At 43.9% G+C, this 22,647-nt stretch overlaps 1 protein-coding gene across 3 annotated transcripts in view; it reads right to left on the bottom strand.

Annotated features, from left to right (window-relative positions):
- Positions 1-22,647, bottom strand: part of LOC139480143 (HAUS augmin-like complex subunit 3) — a 57,902-nt gene that overhangs the window by 13,587 nt on the left and 21,668 nt on the right. For 2 of the 3 annotated variants that reach the window (XM_071263174.1, XM_071263175.1), the window contains exons 7-13: positions 22,093-22,235; positions 16,101-16,235; positions 11,547-11,730; positions 8,185-8,337; positions 6,342-6,438; positions 4,270-4,414; positions 2,495-2,672 (exon numbers count right to left, since the gene is read on the bottom strand). In XM_071263174.1, the coding sequence (XP_071119275.1) occupies positions 2,495-2,672; positions 4,270-4,414; positions 6,342-6,438; positions 8,185-8,337; positions 11,547-11,730; positions 16,101-16,235; positions 22,093-22,235 (1,035 nt within the window). The remainder of the gene's footprint in view (positions 1-2,494; positions 2,673-4,269; positions 4,415-6,341; positions 6,439-8,184; positions 8,338-11,546; positions 11,731-16,100; positions 16,236-22,092; positions 22,236-22,647) is intronic. The other variant, XM_071263176.1, reaches the window with a different exon arrangement.

The raw sequence follows: 22,647 nt of genomic DNA, 5'->3' as shown, positions 1-22,647 counted from the left end.
AAAAAGTATCGCAGAGCCGTGCTTGTTACAGCTTGCATGGGACTCGGTGTAGCAGGTGTTGGTTTATTATCAACTATAATCGCCGCGCCTATCGTGCTCGGCATGGAAATAGCCGCTGGAGTCTCGGGACTGGCAGGAATAGCGATAAAATTCATTTCTCGTTGGTTACAAAAGAAAGCATTAAAACACAATAGTATTCGGATACTCGCCGAAGCAAAGTTGAACAGCACTGAGGATCATATTTCGACAGCAATGGTCGATTGTAAGATATCCGAGGATGAGTTTCGTGTAGTGCTGTCGGAACTCACCAAATACAACGCAATGAAGCAGGAGATTCGATCAAAATCTCGTAAGACCAGTGGTATTAGCGAAGACGAGAAAAAAAAGTTCATAGAACAGGGGAGGCAACAAGCGTGTCAATTATTCCGTGCAAAAACCAAAGAACTGGTTGGAGATTAAAAATAGATTGCTTACTATCGTTAGATCACATTTAGACAAATGCTTACATAAGTATATATAATAATGGAGATCGAAAAAGCTATTAAATGGAGAGAATTACCACAAGGTTTTTATTATATCAGTGATGTCAAACCAACCAAATACGGTTATCAATTGTTTCTTATCAATTAGTTATATAGTCTGGTCTCCTAGTAAAATGGTGAGCTAGAGCCAATTTAACTTAATCTCATGACTATCGTTGAATCGCATAATCATTTTGGCATAAAAAATGCCACCTGTAGTAGCAGTATAGGTATATAAATCCAGCTCCAGTGGAGTTGCGGCAGAACCCCATTACCTATACTACTGATACCTACCTACATTTCCTCATTATTTCCAAAACTGTATTTCATTTTGTTGATCAATGTAACCATACGCACTTACACTATCAATAAAAGTGACAAATGTGCTTACGAATGGCAAACACAGGTTGCAAACTAGTCTAGATTTCTGCTATATGATCCAGGTACTCACGGGAAAAACAGTAACAAAGGCAACAACCAGTCCCGGGGAATTGCTTTAGATCAGTGCGCCTTTAACAATTTGGAAAATTTAGCATAAACTTATCCTATCTCACACTTTGAATGCCGGATGTTGTCTGTCTTTTTTGCCCTTGGTGAAGGCTTTGTTAATTCAGAGACAAAAAACAGACAGAGAACTTCTCTAAGTTGTCAAAACATGTCAACACAAAGTGGCAATAAGAAAGAGAATGAGTTGGCAGAGGTACACAAGGGGTCAGCTCGAGTAAGGTTAGGGTGCACGGGCCCAGTTGTAGGTCATAACCATGGAGATGCTGGGGTGTGTTCAGGAGAAAGTTTTCATTTTAGGTGCTGGAGCTCAAGCATGTTTCCACATAGCATCGGAGAAGAAGAAGACATGCAAAGGGTAGGATAGGATAAGTATATAAATATACAATTTATACTAAAATTTCCAAATATATTAGATAATGATAATACTTAGTTTTTAATAAAAACAGGAAAAATCAAAGTATGAAATATCTTTAAAAACCTTCTTGATAGACACCATGAGGTCAAAGAATCTTGTCTTCATGTTTCCAAATAGGATCGAAAAGAAGATACAAAGTGTGAGATAGGATAAGTTTAAAAATATTATATTTATACACTTATCCTGCATATATATAAAGCAATTTGTTGCTGTTGAACCGAAAAGTTATCCCAATGGAGATCTCTCACCTAGAGAGAACACTTCCATAAACAAATCGGCCAACAAGCTTACCACCAGAACAAATAAGAAATTGTATGCCTGTGACATAATACACATAAGGCGAGACTGCCACTCCCCAGTGTTAACATCAACAGTGTCCTAGCTTTGGGGGATAACAAGAGACAGGGCCTGGTGGTACACTATCAACGATGACTTCGCTTGGCTATAGCTGTGCAACCATCAATGCCCCAAAACTGTCAACGCTCTCTTCATCCTCTCCTGACAGGTCTTGCAGATAGACTGCGTCAGATTTCCCAAAACATGCCTCAATAATCGAGGCGACAGCAGTTGCCATGAAGTGCCATCGTAGATGCTCGTGATCTAAAGTCATGGGGATTGTTTGCTTGAGGAGGAGGTTGATTCGCTGCTGAATATGCCTGTAGCGTACAACAGTTGGATGTTGACAGTACTAGTGTTCATAGAAAATTCTGGTGAGCAGCATACTGAAGTTGGAATAAATACGCACTTCCTCGTATGTACTCAACTGGACATTTCCGCCTCGTCTTCAGATCTTACTGAACAAGGCTCGAATTCCGGAGTTACATTTTGGTGGAGATAAAATGGACTTTATAAAAAGAATTACCCCACCAAAAAGTAACTGAGGTTACACAGAATTGAAGCTATTTAATAGTGCAGTTTCCAGTTAAACTATCAACAACTCATTATACTACCTTGATACAAACTCATTTTCCTATTCCCTGTATTGATGCTCATGGATCATGGATCATCTGATCATCTGAGGATCATCATTACTTTGAACTGTTTTCTTTACCTTCTTCTTGGTATCATGATCCTTGATGACATCAATAATGGATGCCTCCAGCTTGACCAGCATTGTGTCTAGATTGGTCAGTGTCTCCTGCAGCAATGGTGGAGTCACTGTTGGCTCTCCACTGGTTGTGCTGGATCCATGGTACAGCTGGTCCACACAGACTCGCATCTCCCCTTCCCTGAAGAACACACACATAACTATGACAGACCTGCATCTCCCTGCCACACAGACACATAGCAATGACAGACCTGCATCTCCCTGCCACACAGACACATAGCAATGACAGACCTGCATCTCCCTGCCACACAGACACATAGAAATGACAGACCTGCATCTCCCTGTCACAGACACATAGCAATGACAGAGCTGCATCTCCCTGCCACACAGACACATAGCAATGACAGACCTGCATCTCCCTGCCACACAGACACATAGCAATGACAGACCTGCATCTCCCTGCCACACAGACACATAGCAATGACAGACCTGCATCTCCCTGCCACACAGACACATAGAAATGACAGACATGCATCTCCCTGTCACAGACACATAGAAATGACAGACCTGCATCTCCCTAACACACAGACACATAGCAATGACAGACCTACATCTCTCTGCCACACAGACACATAGAAATGACAGAGCTGCATCTCCCTGCCACACAGACACATAGCAATGACAGACCTGCATCTCCCTGCCACTCAGACACATAGCAATGACAGACCTGCATCTCCCTGCCACACAGACACATAGCAAAGACAGACCTACATCTCCCTGCCACACAGACACATAGAAATGACAGACCTGCATCTCCCTGCCACACAGACACATAGCAATGACAGACCTGCATCTCCCTGCCACAGACACATAGCAATGACAGACCTACATCTCCCTGCCACACAGACACATAGCAATGACAGACCTGCATCTCCCTGCCACACAGACACTTAGAAATGACAGACCTGCATCTCCCTGCCACACAGACACATAGCAATGACAGACCTGCATCTCCCTAACAAACAGACACATAGCAATGACAGACCTGCATCTCCCTGCCACACAGACACATAGCAATGACAGACCTACATCTCCCTGCCACACAGACACATAGCAATGATAGACCTGCATCTCCCTGATCAGGGCTCGAAAAATGTCTTACACCCATCATGTCCAGCAGGGCAAGAAGAATTTATTTTGTACTCGACTTGCAATATTTTTACTTGCCCTGTTAAATTGCATGAAGTTTTATGTTCATAGTTATTATTTACGGCCATCCCCGCCATATACATTCAACTCCGCCCATTCAAACCAGCTCAATCATGCATCTTGCACAGTTCTTTTTCTGGCTTCAATTCCTGCTGTGCAAACGCAATTCCTGTTTATTTCGGACAGTTGCCAAGTATATCGTCTATTTATGATATGAGCAACATGTATTTCATTGTTATTACTTAGATTGTGCAAGAAATGAAAATGTATTTTAGGTTCGAAATAATTCATCTCCTATTGAAAACAATAAGAGATGAATTGATAGGATTGAAACATATGTACTCGTCGAGTCGGACAAGCATTTATTCAATTCTTTCTCACTCTGCACATGCTGCCACTTGTCAATACATGCGGACGAGTGGATTTTTCTTACCCTGCTGACACTCAGACACATAGCCATGGTGATGTGACAATAAATGCTGTGTCATTCTGATAACAGAGAGATTAAATATCTGATGTAAAAAAGAGGTTTTTCATTGTTTGCCTGTGTAGAACCTACTGATACCTACAGCAGACGGGTCTTGTGTTGATGTTTATCTATGGCTGCTGTGAGAGCTGAATCAGCCGCTGTATGCTTGTGCTGCAGCTGCTGGGCACCATCCACCATCCCAGCATTGGTCAGGAACAGCTGTTGTTCTCCAGATTCACCACCTGCTGCACAACAGTATCACAACCAATCAGTACACAACCAATAAACATGTTACACAGAAGTAACACAACCAATACACATGCCACACAGCAGTAACACAACCAATACACATGCCACACAACAGTAACACAACCAATACACATGCCACACAACACTAACACAACCAATACACATGCCACACAACAGTAACACAACCAATACACATGCCACACAACAATAACACAACCAATACACATGCCACACAGCAGTAACACAACCAATACACATGCCACACAACAATAACACAACCAATACACACGAAACACAACAGTAACACAAACAATACACATGTCACTCAACAATAACACAACCAATACACATGCCACATGGCAGTAGCACAACCAATACACATGCCACACAACAATTACACAACCAATACACATGCCACACAGCAGTAACGCATACAATAAACATGTTACACAGCAGTTACACAACCAATACACACGAAACACAACAGTAACACAAACAATAAACATGCCACACAACAGTAACACAACCAATACACACAAAACACAACAATAACACAACCAATACACATTTTACAACCAATACACATGAAACACAACAGTAACACAACCAATACACATGCCACACAGCAGTAACACAACCAATACACATGCCACACAAACAATACACATGCCACACAAACAATACACATGCCACACAACAGTAACACAACCAATAAACACAAAACACAACCAATACACATGTCACACAACAGTAACACAAACAATACACATGCCACCCAACAGTAACACAACCAATACACATATAATACAACAGTAACAACTAATACACATGCCACACAACAGTATCAGAACCAATAAACATGTTACACAGCTGTGTCACAACCAATACACATCGAACACAATAGTAACACAACCAATACACATGCTACACAACAGTAACACAGCCAATACATATGCCACATAACAGTAATAACCAATACACTTGCTGCATAACAGTAACAGAACCAATACACATGAAACACAACAGTAACAGAACCAATACACATGAAACACAACAGTAACACAACCAATACATATGTTACCCCGCAGTAACACAACCAATACATGAGCCACACAACAGTAACACAACCAATACACAATGTCACACAGTCCATCAGTACACAACCAATACACAACCAGTACACAGCCAATACACAACCAGTACACTATCAATACACATGCTGGGTGGGGGATATGTCACATAGTACATAACCAATACTCAACCAATACACAACCAATACGCAACCAATACACATCCAATACATAACCAATACACATGCCTGGTGGGGACATGTCACAAAGTCCATCAGTACACAACCAATACACATGCTGGGTGGAGGAAATGTCACCTACTCCATCAGTATACAGCCAATACACAGCCAATACACATGTTCGATGGGGGATATGTCACACAGTCCATCAGCACACAACCAATACACAACCAGTACACATGCTGGGTGGGGGAAATGTCACACATTCCATCAGTATACAGCCAATACACAACCAATACACATGCTTGATGGGGGATATGTCACACAGTCCATCAGCACACAACCAATACACAACCAGTACACATGCTGGGTGGGGGATATGTCACACAGTCCATCAGCACCCAACCAATACACAACCAGTACACATGCTGGGTGGGGGACATGTCACACATTCCATGAGTACACAACCAATACACATGCTTTAAGAATTCACAAAATTGAGATCCCCTGCAAACTTTCATCATGTCTTTGAATCATTTTACTATTGTCACACTAAGCTCCATGAAATGTGTATTTCACACCAGGATTCCCTGCATCATTTCAATATACAGTATCCTGGTGCCATGTGGACAGCACTCATGCCTATATCACCCTCCCCTTAGTATAGGACTTACTCAGCATCTGGTGCAGTCTGGTGGTGGCCTTGTCACGGGAGTCTATGGTACCGCGCTGATGCCTGGCCGGGGTAATACACGGATCCTCCATGGCTTTCTACAAAATGTATTTACTTACTAACACGAGTCGAACAAGAAACAAATAAGACACTGGAGGTCCATAATTTCTCCAACAAAATCAACAAGTGTTCCCTGAGCACATTCAACTTCATAAACTCATAAAGAAAGAGAGAAAATCCATCAAACATTTTACAAAATGAAACTTACAGTAACAAACAGAAAGGCATTGTGTAATCAAAGTAAGCATCCAAGTCACTGGTGGGTTGGTTACCTGTCTCTCCATCCTGTCAGGTTCTAGTCATTGATGGGTTACCTGTCTGTCCCACCTGTCAGATCCTAATCACTGGTGGGTTACCTGTCTCTCCCTCCTGTCAGGTCCTTGTCAGTGGTGGGTTACCTGTCTCTCCCTCCTGTCAGGTCCTTGTCACTGGTGGGTTACCTTTCTCTCCCTCCTGTCAGGTCCTTGTCACTGGTGGGTAACCTGTCTCTCCCTCCTGTCAGGTCCTAATCACTGGTGGGTTACCTGTCCCTCCCTCCTGTCAGGTCCTTGTCACTGGTGGGTTACCTGTCCCTCCCTCCTGTCAGGTCCTTGTCACTGGTGGGTTACCTGTCTCTCCCTCCTGTCAGATCCTAATCACTGGTGGGTTACCTGTCTCTCCCTCCTGTCAGATCCTAATCACTGGTGGGTTACCTGTCTCTCCCTCCTGTCAGGTCCTTGTCACTGGTGGGTTACCTGTCTCTCCCTCCTGTCAGGTCCTTGTCACTGGTGGGTTACCTGTCTCTCCCTCCTGTCAGGTCCTTGTCACTGGTGGGTTACCTGTCTCTCCCTCCTGTCAGGTCCTTGTCACTGGTGGGTTACCTGTCTCTCCCTCCTGTCAGGTCCTTGTCACTGGTGGGTTACCTGTCTCTCCCTCCTGTCAGATCCTAATCACTGGTGGGTTACCTGTCTCTCCCTCCTGTAAGGTCCTTGTCACTGGTGGGTTACCTGTCTCTCCCTCCTGTCAGGTCCTTGTCACTGGTGGGTTACCTGTCTCTCCCTCCTGTCAGGTCCTTGTCACTGGTGGGTTACCTGTCTCTCCCTCCTGTCAGGTCCTTGTCACTGGTGGGTAACCTGTCTCTCCCTCCTGTCAGGTCCTTGTCACTGGTGGGTTACCTGTCTCTCCCTCCTGTCAGGTCCTTGTCACTGGTGGGTTACCTGTCTCTCCCTCCTGTCAGGTCCTTGTCACTGGTGGGTTACCTGTCTCTCCCTCCTGTCAGATCCTAATCACTGGTGGGTTACCTGTCTCTCCCTCCTGTAAGGTCCTTGTCACTGGTGGGTTACCTGTCTCTCCCTCCTGTCAGGTCCTTGTCACTGGTGGGTTACCTGTCTCTCCCTCCTGTCAGGTCCTTGTCACTGGTGGGTTACCTGTCTCTCCCTCCTGTCAGGTCCTTGTCACTGGTGGGTTACCTGTCTCTCCCTCCTGTCAGGTCCTTGTCACTGGTGGGTTACCTGTCTCTCCCTCCTGTCAGGTCCTTGTCACTGGTGGGTTACCTGTCTCTCCCTCCTGTCAGGTCCTAGTCACTGGTGGGTTACCTGTCTCTCCCTCCTGTCAGGTCCTTGTCACTAGAGGCTTACCTGTCTCTCCCTCCTGTCAGGTCCTTGTCACTGGTGGGTTACCTGTCTCTCCCTCCAGTCAGGTCCTAGTCACTGGTGGGTTACCTGTCTCTCCCTCCTGTCAGGTCCTTGTCACTGGTGGGTTACCTGTCTCTCCCTCCTGTCAGGTCCTAGTCACTGGTGGGTTACCTGTCTCTCCCTCCAGTCAGTCAGGTTCTGCTGGAGTGTCCTTCTGACCGCTGTCAGCAGGCGGTGAATGTCACGGTGATTCCTGGATTCTATCTCATAGGCCATTGTCAGGAACTCATTGCGCGCTCGCTGCACCACCAGCTGATCAATCAACTACAACATCAACACAACATTGCTCTTAGAGGATCACACCATTATCAGTGTTTCACAGAGACTGCAGGATTGCAGGCATTGCACAATTATTTCACCAATGACCTCCCAGAAATAATGTTATGTGTGCTAGTGGGTCTATTTCAGGGAGACGATGAACTGTACCATTCTTGGAAAAGCATTAATAGTCAGCATCAATTTCAGTGATTACAAACATTTCTGGTCACTCCAGTCACAAACAGAAATGTCAGAGTACCAGCAGATCACCACCATGATATACAAGATCATCCTGATCATGACAATAATGGGCAGACAATATGTAACACACTGTACTGGTGTTTGCACCATCTATCTTCTTTAGTGGAAATTGATGTATATTTGTCACAAAATTAGAATTTGGATATTTGTGATATAAGTATACTAATCCCTTATCATATAACACAGAGCCCAAATGTGCCTCTTCTACATCCAGGTGCCTGTTGCATTTGGTAACCAATTAGAGCTCTATGTCCAAATTCATGAAAATTATTTCTCATCCTGACACAACACACTGCAATGTTTATCCCACAGATGGCAGCAGGATCCTCAGCTTGAGGTATTGGTAACCAGCTTCAGATTACATCTGGATTAGATTGTGCCAGCACCCTCTTCACTAAATCTGTATCACCTGTCCCATCCTTAGTCTAACTTGTCAAGTATACCTGTGTGACTTCCGATACATGACGTCAGGAGGATCGGAACTTCAAGTTGTAGCACATAACAACCATAGCCCAACAATCCCTCAGAATCTATATTGTGACAGGATGAGTCACTCAGAATCTATATTGTGACAGGATGAGACACTCAGAATCTATATTGTGACAGGCTGAGTCCCTCAAAATCTGTATTGTGACAGGATGAGACACTCAGAATCTATATTGTGACAGGATGAGACACTCAGAATCTATATTGTGACAGGATGAGACACTCAGAATCTATATTGTGACAGGATGAGACACTCAAAATCTGTACTGTGACAGGATGAGACACTCAGAATCTATATTGTGACAGGATGAGACACTCAGAATCTATATTGTGACAGGATGAGACACTCAGAATCTATAGTGTGACAGGATGTGTCACTCAGAATCTATATTGTGACATGATGAGACACTCAGAATCTATACTGTGACAGGATGAGTCACTCAGAATCTATATTGTGACAGGATGAGTCACTCAGAATCTGTATTGTGACAGCATGAGTCACTCAGAATCTATATTGTGACAGGATGAGTCACTCAGAATCTATATTGTGACAGGATGAGTCACTCAGAATCTATATTGTGACAGGATGAGACACTCAGAATCTATATTGTGACAGGATGAGACACTCACAATCTATATTGTGACTGGCTGAGTCCCTCAAAATCTGTATTGTGACAGGATGAGACACTCAGAATCTATATTGTGACAGGATGAGACACTCAGAATCTATATTGTGACAGGATGAGTCACTCAGAATCTATATTGTGACAGGATGAGACACTCAGAATCTATATTGTGACAGGATGAGACACTCAGAATCTATATTGTGACAGGATGAGTCACTCAGAATCTATATTGTGACAGGATGAGTCACTCAGAATCTGTATTGTGACAGCATGAGTCACTCAGAATCTATATTGTGACAGGATGAGTCACTCAGAATCTATATTGTGACAGGATGAGACACTCAGAATCTATATTGTGACAGGATGAAACACTCAGAATCTATATTGTGACAGGCTGAGTCCCTCAAAATCTGTATTGTGACAGGATGAGACACTCAGAATCTATATTGTGACAGGATGAGACACTCAGAATCTATATTGTGACAGGATGAGACACTCAGAATCTATATTGTGACAGGATGAGTCACTCAGAATCTATATTGTGACATGATGAGACACTCAGAATCTATATTGTGACAGGATGAGTCACTCAGAATCTATATTGTGACAGGATGAGTCACTCAGAATCTGTATTGTGACAGCATGAGTCACTCAGAATCTATATTGTGACAGGATGAGTCACTCAGAATCTATATTGTGACAGGATGAGTCACTCAGAATCTATATTGTGACAGGATGAGTCACTCAGAATCTATATTGTGACAGGATGAGTCACAAGTTGATCTGTCAAATGTAAGAGGATCAGAACTTCAACATGAAGCGAAAAGCAACAAAAACTCAACAATCCCTCAGAATATATATTGTGACACCATGAAACACCAGGGAAATATCTGGCAAACTCTCAGTGGAGGCTTGTTATGATTTGAATACTAGAGTGAAAAACCCTGCCCCTGCCCCTGCCCCTGCCCCTGCCAACAAGAGCTCAGTTATCTGAGTGGAGCACACTGGTACATCCACCTTGAGAAAACCCTCAGAAATTAGATGAAGGTGCTGTCTGTTTGCCCACTAAACGGTTGACAGTTTACCCTTGATCTTGGATGCGAGGGCCATGATCATGCAGCTAAGGAGAATCTGATCCTGCCATGTGGTTTTAATGGCCTCGGTTTAGCTAAAAGACACCTGTGGAAGAAGGAACAGCCTATGCCTCAAGCTAACTTAATAACAGAATTATAAGCACTTCCAGTTTAATAACATCACTTCCAGTTGGGAAAACACATGGCCAAAGCAGTATAACTTTGAAACAGAGAGTGAGTGAGTTGTTTTAATGCCACTTTTAACATTATTCCAGTTATATCATGGCATGTCAGCTTGATGTGGGAGGAAAGCCCGAAGTGATGCAGGTCTTAGACGTTTACCACTTCTGTGAAACCCATGAGCACAAGTATGGTGCTGACAAAACTAGAAACATAATCGGGGCGAACCGGGATTCGAACCCACAATCATAGGTTTCTGGAGTGCCCAAGGGATGCATCTCTGCACAGCAAATCGCGGCGCCTTAGACAACTGGGCCACCCGTGCCCCCTTGAAACAGAGAAGTCTATGCCTGTGGCTTCAGTAATAATAAAGTCAGAAACACTTATGGTTCGCTTCCACTACAGGAAAACATAGGCCCCATATAGTACAACTTCGAAACAAAAAATTCTACACATACTTTTCGGGATGTCGACCTCGCACTGGGTGACCTTTACTTTCAATCATGTATAAAATGGTGAAGAAGAACAGGATAATTTCAAGGCATGTGAGAAGCTGACACATGAGCATATGTGAGCCACCGTATCCCACCTGGTCCTGGTTGGATGTGAAGTAGCCCTGTCTGGCAAGTTTCAGTTTGTAGTCGCCCGTGATGATATTGGTGCCCTGGAGGTCGGCCGACCTGCTGATCAGGGCAGGGATGTCTGTCTGCTGCAATTGGGTCAGGTCTCTTCTCACTGCATTCAGAGACATATGGCTTTCCTGAAGGGAGTCCCTGAAATACATCAACAGTGTATACTGACACAATCATGACTTCCTGAACCATGTACACACTGTACACTGACACAATCATGACTTCCTGAACAATATACACACTGACACAATCAGGACTTCCTGAACCATGTACACACTGTATACTGACACAATCAGGACTTCCTGAACCATGTACACACTGTACACTGACACAATCAGGACTTCCTGAACCATGTACACACAGTACACTGACACAATCAGGACTTCCTGAACCATGTACACACTGCATACTGACACAATCATGACTTCCTGAACCATGTACACACAGTATACTGACACAATCAGGACTTCCTGAACCATGTACACACTGTACACTGACACAATCAGGACTTCCTGAACCATGTACACACTGTACACTGACACAATCAGGACTTCCTGAACCATGTACACACAGTATACTGACACAATCATGACTTCCTGAACCATGTACACACAGTATACTGACACAATCAGGACTTCCTGAACCATGTACACACTGTACACTGACACAATCATGACTTCCTGAACCATGTACACACTGAACACTGACACAATCAGGACTTCCTGAACCATGTACACACTGTATACTGACACAATCATGACTTCCTGAACCATGTACACACTGAACACTGACACAATCATGACTTCCTGAACCATGTACACACTGAACACTGACACAATCATGACTTCCTGAACCATGTACACACTGAACACTGACACAATCATGACTTCCTGAACCATGTACACACTGAACACTGACACAATCAGGACTTCCTGAACCATATACACACTGAACACTGACACAATCATGACTTCCTGAACCATGTACACACTGAACACTGACACAATCATGACTTCCTGAACCATGTACACACTGAACACTGACACAATCATGACTTCCTGAACCATATACACACAGTACACTGACACAACCAGGACTTCCTGAACCATGTACACACTGTATACTGACACAATCAGGACTTCCTGAACCATGTACACACTGAACACTGACACAATCAGGACTTCCTGAACCATGTGCACACTGTACACTGACACAATCATAACTTCCTGAACAATATACACACTGACACAATCAGGACTTCCTGAACCATGTACACACTGTATACTGACACAATCAGGACTTCCTGAACCATGTACACACTGCATACTGACACAATCAGGACTTCCTGAACCATGTACACACTGCATACTGACACAATCATGACTTCCTGAACCATGTACACACTGTATACTGACACAATCAGGACTTCCTGAACCATGTACACACTGTATACTGACACAATCAGGACTTCCTGAACCATGTACACACTGTACACTGACACAATCAGGACTTCCTGAACCATGTACACACTGCATACTGACACAATCATGACTTCCTGAACCATGTACACACTGTATACTGACACAATCAGGACTTCCTGAACCATGTACACACTGCATACTGACACAATCAGGACTTCCTGAACCATGTACACACTGCATACTGACACAATCAGGACTTCCTGAACCATGTACACACTGTATACTGACACAATCAGGACTTCCTGAACCATGTACACACTGTATACTGACACAATCAGGACTTCCTGAACCATGTACACACTGTACACTGACACAATCAGGACTTCCTGAACCATGTACACACTGTACACTGACACAATCAGGACTTCCTGAACCATGTACACACTGCATACTGACACAATCATGACTTCCTGAACCATGTACACACAGTACACTGACACAATCAGGACTTCCTGAACCATGTACACACTGTACACTGACACAACCAGGACTTCCTGAACCATATACACACTGTACACTGACACAATCAGGACTTCCTGAACCATATACACACAGTACACTGACACAATCAGGACTTCCTGAACCATATACACACTGTACACTGACACAACCAGGACTTCCTGAACCATGTACACACTGTACACTGACACAATCAGGACTTCCTGAACCATGTACACACTGCATACTGACACAATCATGACTTCCTGAACCATGTACACACAGTACACTGACACAATCAGGACTTCCTGAACCATGTACACACTGTACACTGACACAATCATGACTTCCTGAACCATGTACACACTGTATACTGACACAATCAGGACTTCCTGAACCATGTACACACTGAACACTGACACAATCATGACTTCCTGAACCATATACACACAGTACACTGACACAACCAGGACTTCCTGAACCATGTACACACTGTATACTGACACAATCAGGACTTCCTGAACCATGTACACACTGTACACTGACACAATCATGACTTCCTGAACCATGTACACACTGCATACTGACACAATCATGACTTCCTGAACCATGTACACACTGTACACTGACACAATCATGACTTCCTGAACCATGTACACACTGAACACTGACACAATCATGACTTCCTGAACCATGTACACACTGTACACTGACACAATCATGACTTCCTGAACCATGTACACACTGAACACTGACACAATCATGACTTCCTGAACCATGTACACACTGCATACTGACACAATCATGACTTCCTGAACCATGTACACACTGAACACTGACACAATCATGACTTCCTGAACCATGTACACACTGCATACTGACACAATCAGGACTTCCTGAACCATGTACACACAGTATACTGACACAATCAGGACTTCATGAACCATGTACACACAGTACACTGACACAATCATGACTTCCTGAACCATGTACACACTGCATACTGACACAATCAGGACTTCCTGAACCATGTACACACTGTACACTGACACAATCAGGACTTCCTGAACCATGTACACACTGCATACTGACACAATCATGACTTCCTGAACCATGTACACACAGTATACTGACACAATCAGGACTTCATGAACCATGTACACACAGTACACTGACACAATCATGACTTCCTGAACCATGTACACACTGCATACTGACACAATCAGGACTTCCTGAACCATGTGCACACTGAACACTGACACAATCAGGACTTCCTGAACCATGTGCACACTGAACACTGACACAATCAGGACTTCCTGAACCATGTACACACTGTATACTGACACAATCAGGACTTCCTGAACCATGTGCACACTGCATACTGACACAATCAGGACTTCCTGAAACATGTGCACACCGTGTACTGACACAATCAGGACTTCCTGAAACATGAATACTAATGGCTGACTCCCTGAAACATGAACACTAATGGCTAACTCCCTGAAACATTAACCCTGATGAGTAACAACCTGAAACATGAACACACTGATGACTGACTCCCTGAAACATGAACACACTGATGAGTGACTCCCTGAAACATGAACACACTGATGAGTGACTCCCTGAAACATAAACACACTGATGGCTGACTCCATGAAACAAAAACACCCAGGTGGCTGACTCCCTGAAACATGAACACACTGATGGCCGACTCCCTGAAGCATGAACACACTGATGAGTGACTCCCTAAAACATAAACACACTGATGGCCGACTCCCTGAAACATGAACACACTGATGGCTGACTCCTTGAAACATGAACACATTGATGAGTGTCTCCCTGAAACATGAACACACTGATGGCTGACTCCCTGAAACATGAACACACTGATGACGGACTCCCTGAAACATGTACACACTGATGACGGACTCCCTGCAACATGAACACACATGATGGCTGACTCCCTGAAACATGAACACACTGATGGCTGACTCCCTGAAACATGAACACACTGATGGCTGACTCCCTGAAACATGAATACACTGATGGCTGACTCCCTGAAACATGAACACACTGATGACTGACTCACTGAAACATGAACACTGATGAGTGACTACCTGAAACATGATCACTGATGGCTGACTCCTTGAAAGATGAACACACTGATGGCTGACTCCCTTGAACATGAACACTGATGACGGACTCCCTGAAACATGAACACACTGATGGCTGACTCCCTGAAACATAAACACACTGATGGCTGACTCCCTGAAACATGAACACACTGATGGCCGACTCCCTGAAACATGAACACAGATGAGTGACACATCTTGATGATTAAGGTAATTTAATGTTTCAGGTGAGCACACAGTATAGTTATCAACAGAGACTGTTGTACCAATGACTTGTTGCACATTAATTTAATTCAGTGGGCTTATGGACAACAGATGGACAGATGGGGGGCAGTGAGGTAGGAGGATGGATTGAAGGAAAGATACCAGATGCAAGGCCATTCAATCATATTTGTGATATGTCACTGAGTCAAAGTATTCTTTCAGGTTGCCCTGGTTATGAACAAATCTTCCTACATACCGAAGTTTATTCAGATCCACGGGAAACTCCCCCGACTGTAACCGTTGGATGATCTTTTGGGTGTGACTGACAGTTGCAGACATCTGTTTCTCACTGGCCGACGCCTCTATCAGCTGACTCTGACTGATTGGATACCTGCACAGCACAAGTATTGACCACTTCAACTACACTTGCAATGACACTACCATATACTATAATCATCCAGATGATTCTTCACAACATGCATCACATTGTGCAGAGCAAGAGATTAAAAACAACCTACAGTTTATGCAGAGACAACAAAAGAAACTATGAATTTAATGATTTATTATGTTTGGCACAAAAAACTGGGGGACAGATGTCTAGCTAAGCTAACAATATAAGTCTGGCATCTGTCCCCCCTACAAATGTAAAAGCATGTAAAACATAGGCAAGAATGATTGTAGAGAAAACATGGACTGGGGCCCAGTAATACTGTGTAATGGATATGGTAAGTAAATGCTAGAATTACAGCGCCACATCCACTGCTGGGTGTCGTTCCCTGATGTGGCGCGACGATGGTGGAAATACAGAGATGTACAACTTACTGGGTGTCGTTCCCTGTACACCCCGGACGGATTGCAGATGGGTGTGAAGTAGAGAATGGGCCCTCAGTCAAGATGAAGTATAAAAATGAATAGATAAGCTACTTGGGGTTTAAAATACAGAGTATCCCCATTGTGACTAGCAATGTTATTAACAGTATATGTAAAAGGAGTAAATACAAAGAAGGTGAAAAAAGGTGGAAATTGGGGATGGTGGTGGGAAAATTTAATATATAACGTGCGCTGACAAAGTAGGAAGCAAAAGTGCAAGCACGGCAGAGACAAAGGATTTCTGTCGCACATGCGCAGTGTGGGTCACCGGACGTGATGTATATATGTGCTATAAATAGATGGGCATGTGCGCACTGTCTCTGCATAAACAACATTTTAACATAGATGATAAACTTACAATTTATGCAGAGACAACAAAAGAAACTATGAATTTAATGATTTATTATGTTTGGCACAAAAAACTGGGGGACAGATGTCTAGCTAAGCTAACAATATAAGTCTGGCATCTGTCCCCCCTACAAATGTAAAAGCATGTAAAACATAGGCAAGAATGATTGTAGAGAAAACATGGACTGGGGCCCAGTAATACTGTGTAATGGATATGGTAAGTAAATGCTAGAATTACAGCGCCACATCCACTGCTGGGTGTCGTTCCCTGATGTGGCGCGACGATGGTGGAAATACAGAGATGTACAACTTACTGGGTGTCGTTCCCTGTACACCCCGGACGGATTGCAGATGGGTGTGAAGTAGAGAATGGGCCCTCAGTCAAGATGAAGTATAAAAATGAATAGATAAGCTACTTGGGGTTTAAAATACAGAGTATCCCCAAAACTTAGTTGTAGAAAAACAAGTAAGCCCCAAGTAGGAAAGAAAAAAGAAAAAAGAAGAAGTTAAAAGATATACATGGTAAAAAGACATGGAAGGTGAAAAGGCTGTAAAGAAAAACAGCTGTCCTGATGATTGTAGATAGGTGATATGGTCAACAGTTACTCATAGCGACTTGCGCATTCTTGATGCTCTCTTGAGCCACATGAATGTAACGTAAGTAGGCCTGCGACGACCAACGTCCGAGAGTCTGAATCATATGGTCCTCCACTTGAGCTTTGCTTGCCATAGTGGCGGCCCCAATGCGAAACGAGTGAGTGTTGTAGTTGGCACTAGGGACTCCACATAAATTAATTACATGTTTTAATTTCCCTTGAAAGGAATCTCTGGTAAGAGGCCTAAGTAGCTCATCCAAGAAGAAAGCTTGAGAAGAAGCTTGGAAACACTTACTCCTCATGTTAATGTATTTCACTAGAGCTCTCACTGGACACACACATTTATTTGCATATAATTGCAACACCACACCTTCCTTGAATGGGTCTGTTTTGGAGGCTTTAATCTTGATGTCCGCTCTTGTACACTGAGCATTCACATTCACATCACTAAGGCACAAATTGATAGCTGGATCAAATGATCCTCGCACTGTAAACTCACTACACCGAAGGAAAGCAAAAAAGGCCAAGGTGCATGCTGCTTCCATCATGCAGTCGACGAATGGTGTAAAGCAGCCCTTACGTAAAACACAGCACATTTGTTTCAGCAGGCCGGTGGTGATAGGTAAGCGAGTGAGTTTTGGCTTCCCTTGGGATTTCTTGATACCTCGTAACAGCAGTTGTACTCTGTCTGGTAGAATTGCTTGAGACACTTCTTGATAACGCCCTGCACGCACATAAAAGAACTTAACTCCTGCCAAGTACAGTTTGATGGTACTGTATTGCAGCTGTAACTTGGAATGGCAGTGTGTGATAAACAGTAGAATCCTGTTTTCAGTAAGTGGGGGCAGGTTGGCCTTGGTCGCTTCGAAGCCGTTCAAGAGTAGGAAGAGCTTAAAACGTGATAGGCCCGTAGAGTAAGCTTGGAGTGTAGATGGGGCCACCCCTGCGTCCATCAACCTTTGGGCATCTTGACTCAGGTCACGATGAGCTGTTGATAGGAGGGGCATGGAAATGGGTGTTGCTCTGCCAAAGAGACCAGCTCTCGGAACTTCTGGAAACGAAAACGTGATAGGGCGTCAGCTGACTCATTGTGCTTGCCGGGTAGGTGACGTGCCGTTAAACTAAAGCCATATCTCATTTCAAGCAAAGTGACAGTTCTCATCAACTTCATGATTTCTAAGTTGGGAGAGCGACCTTTCTTCAATATATGTACGGTACCCAAATTGTCACAGTGAAAACAAATTTGTTTCCTGCCCCAATACTGTCCCCACAAGAACACCGCTACCACTATAGGATACAGTTCTAAGAGGGATAACGATGTCGTAGTCAAGGATGATAATTCTGTCGGCCAGTGTCCTGAGAACCATTTGTGGCCCCAAATACCCCCGAAGCCGACGGTAGAAGCTGCGTCTGTGTACAGGTGGAAGTCGTAATCCAGAGTTAGAATAGTATCTCTGAACATGGATATGCCATTCCAAGTAGATAAAAATAGATCCCACATGGCTAATTCCATGAGAGTGTGCTCGTCCAAGGTCACCAAGTCGAAGAGATTGTTCACTGTAGTAGACATGGATATGAGAAATGATACAAAGGCGCGGCCCGGAGGTATCACTCGAGCAGCAAAGTTGAGGTGGCCTAACAAAGATAAGAGTTGGCGTTTTGTGATAGCCGCCTTGTTGCGGCAAGAATTGATCACTTCTTGAATGCGATGTATTTTTTTCCGCTGGCAGACGTGCTTGCATATTCACAGTGTCCAGTTCAATGCCTAGGTATTCCAAACAAGTGCTTGGTCCCACTGTTTTGTGTTGTGATAACGGTATACCCAGGCGTTTAAATATCATGGACATGATAGCCATTGTCCGCTCTGCCATGTAATGCGGTCTGTCGATGCACAGGAAATCGTCTAAAAGGTGAAGCACACATGAGACTTTATAATTCTCGGTAGCGATCCAACACACAGCTTGAGACAAGTAGTCGAAGAGTTTGGGGCTAGAGCGTGAGCCGAATACCAGCCTGGTATAAAAGTAATATTCATCCTGCCACTTAACGCCATGAAGATGCCAGAGAGAAGGACTGATTGGGACTTGTTTGAAGGCATCCCGTATGTCAAATTTGCATAATTGTGTTGCAGTGCCCATACTCTGAATATGGCCGATAGCGTCATCGACACGAACATAGGCCATGGAATAATCTTCCTTCTTGATAAGGTCATTGAGGCTGGGTATTTCACAATCGTGAGGTGCGGACATATCAACGATCAGTCTGTATTTTTTGGAGTATTTCCCCTGTGCTAACCCCAGTGGATTAATCCTGTACACAGGAAAGGGTGGTTCGCAATAAGGTCCAATGACGTAACCCTTGGCTACCTCGTCCTCAAGTAACTTTGTCACCACATCGACTTGCTGCCTGGCCGAGAGATTATTCCTACACTCCCACGAGGAAGTAGGTGGACTAGAGATGCCTGTATCGAAACCATGAGTAAATCCCTGAATGAGTGTTTTGACAAATATTTTATCTGGATGATTATGTAGTTCTTTTTGGAGCTGTTGAACGCTGATAGGAGAACGAGTTACACTCTGAAACTGTGGCAGCCGGAGGTTAGAAGGTCATGCCTGTTTATCGGACTTCTCTTGACTGCCCTCACTCTGAGATACAGAAGCTCTTTTCCGACATCTGAAGACTGGGTGTGTGGCATGGCAATGGAGGCACAAATGAAGAAAATAGCATGCAAAGCGATTGCATCCCTTTTCGTCATTGAAGTTATTACAGATTTCTTTTCCTTTGAACTGGACGCGCTGTCTACCGCGCCAGTCTGTGGATGGATGAGCATTCTTTGCAAACAATGTCCTACCCCGTCTGGGACAAAAATCTGTGTTGTGAGACAGGCTGCCACACACACTGCACTGTCTCGCTTTCCTGTTGGCTGCTACTGAGTCGAGAAGGCTTTTGTCCTTGATGCCCCAATAGACTGGTGTGTTGTAAGTTTCGAGGAGGGTAGCTGCTCTTTGAAAGAAGGCTTGATGGTAGTCATAGAACAACGAACCCTCGTGTTGACTGGCAATGTCGACTATGTCAGCCATATATTTATGGAGTTCTTCTCTGCGATCAGCCACTTCGCACACAATGTCGATGTATTTAGTGAACGATGAAACAAAATCTCCAATGGTCAAGGGTTGAGTTAAACGTTGATCCAATGCCCCTTTAAATCGAATTTCGTTCCCTTCTCCATCCATTATGGTGCGAACGTTTGACAACTCATGTTCAGGCAATGTCAATAAGGCGATGTTGACATACTTCCCCTGCTGAATCTTTGTTCTTAGTGCAGATGAGATACATACTACATTGGGTAAATCATGAGAAGCAATTCTGAGGGAATGCCTACCGAAAAGCGTGTTGGGATGTCTGGTCGTCTCTTGCGCTGAGAAGGTGGATATCTGGTCACTTGCTCTGCTTGGGTTTCCCGCAATCTGTCGAGACAGAGATTCGACTGTTCGTTGTAAGGCCTGTATTTGATTTTGGAGAGAAGCAGCATTCTCCGGTGAAGTACAAGGCACTTGAGACTGGGGCGATGGATGTGACGATCGTTCGGCGGAAGTGATCGTGGGCGCCGCCATATTGGAAAAGGGTCCGAGTGGTCTCTCCGGCGTAGGAAAAGTAATCCCATCTGAAGTTTGACAGTCGTCACTCGTAACTGTCGAAGATGGTCTCCTGCGAATTTCATTGGCCTCCAACAAGCGTACTAGGTCTTTCCTGGTCATGTTCGGTGTCTGTATGCCGAGATTTCGTAATTTTGACTTAAGTTGCGCCGTAGTCAAATTGGAGGGAATGTCAGTATAAACTGTTTGGCGCCGTCCCGATGTAGATCGGACTGGAGAAGATTGTATTGCAGCTGCAATAGACGGTGGAGGTTGGTGCAAGTCGTCATTTGGTAAATCAGTTGGCGCACTTGACCCCCGTCTTGTAGATCGTGACCTCGAGCGTGTTCCCCGTCGATTCATGTTGCCCGTCAAAGTTCAAAGTTCGTCCAATCCCCAAGTGTCAGTTCTTCATAGCTCCGCGAAACCACGGGCAGGTAGTTGAGATGATGACATCGTATTGGCCACGTTAAGGTTCCGATTAGTAAAAATTTAATATATAACGTGCGCTGACAAAGTAGGAAGCAAAAGTGCAAGCACGGCAGAGACAAAGGATTTCTGTCGCACATGCGCAGTGTGGGTCACCGGACGTGATGTATATATGTGCTATAAATAGATGGGCATGTGCGCACTGTCTCTGCATAAACAACATTTTAACATAGATGATAAACTTACAATTATGTATGTACATCCACAGGACATTAGCTTGACATGTTTCTCAAATGAATACTGATGTTTCAACACTTGGTATCACAGAGGACTATACTAAAACATGTGGCCTGGTCTCCAGTGTTCTTACACAGCCTTCAGCCTGGCCAGCTCCTGGGAGTCTTGCACGATGATGTCCTGCTTCTCTCCCCGCACCATCAGACACTCTGGGTTGGACACCTCCAGCAGCTCGTACTTTGTCCCCTCGTTCTGACCAGCCATCTCCGCAACACCCTGCATACAGACAGTGTACATAATAAGAACGTCCTGCATACACTGTAAACTATACACATAATCTGCATACAGACACTGTACACACACCCTGTATACTATTTTCATAGTATTATATACTATTATAATATTTTTATATTGCAATCTATTATTCAGCGATATTTAGGTAAAAAGAGTGTATACACTTTTTGTAGACTTCTCCAAGGCGTTCGACTCTGTTGACAGATCAAAATTGTTGCACTTATTAAACGTACACAGAGTCTCGCCAAGATGTATAAAAATATCCAATCTATTTATAATTATGTTATCTCCTGCCTTTATGCAGAGACAACAAAAGAAAACATAAATTTAATGATTTATTGTTTGGCACAAAAACAGGGGCACAGATGCCTAGCTAAGCTAACAAATAAAAGTA

Source organism: Haliotis cracherodii, unplaced genomic scaffold (assembly GCF_022045235.1).
Source record: "Haliotis cracherodii isolate W230 unplaced genomic scaffold, xgHalCrac1.p SCAF_4, whole genome shotgun sequence".
Lineage (NCBI taxonomy): Eukaryota > Metazoa > Mollusca > Gastropoda > Lepetellida > Haliotidae > Haliotis > Haliotis cracherodii.
Note: the sequence above shows the minus strand (reverse complement) of the source record. Positions and strands in the feature narration are given on the sequence as shown.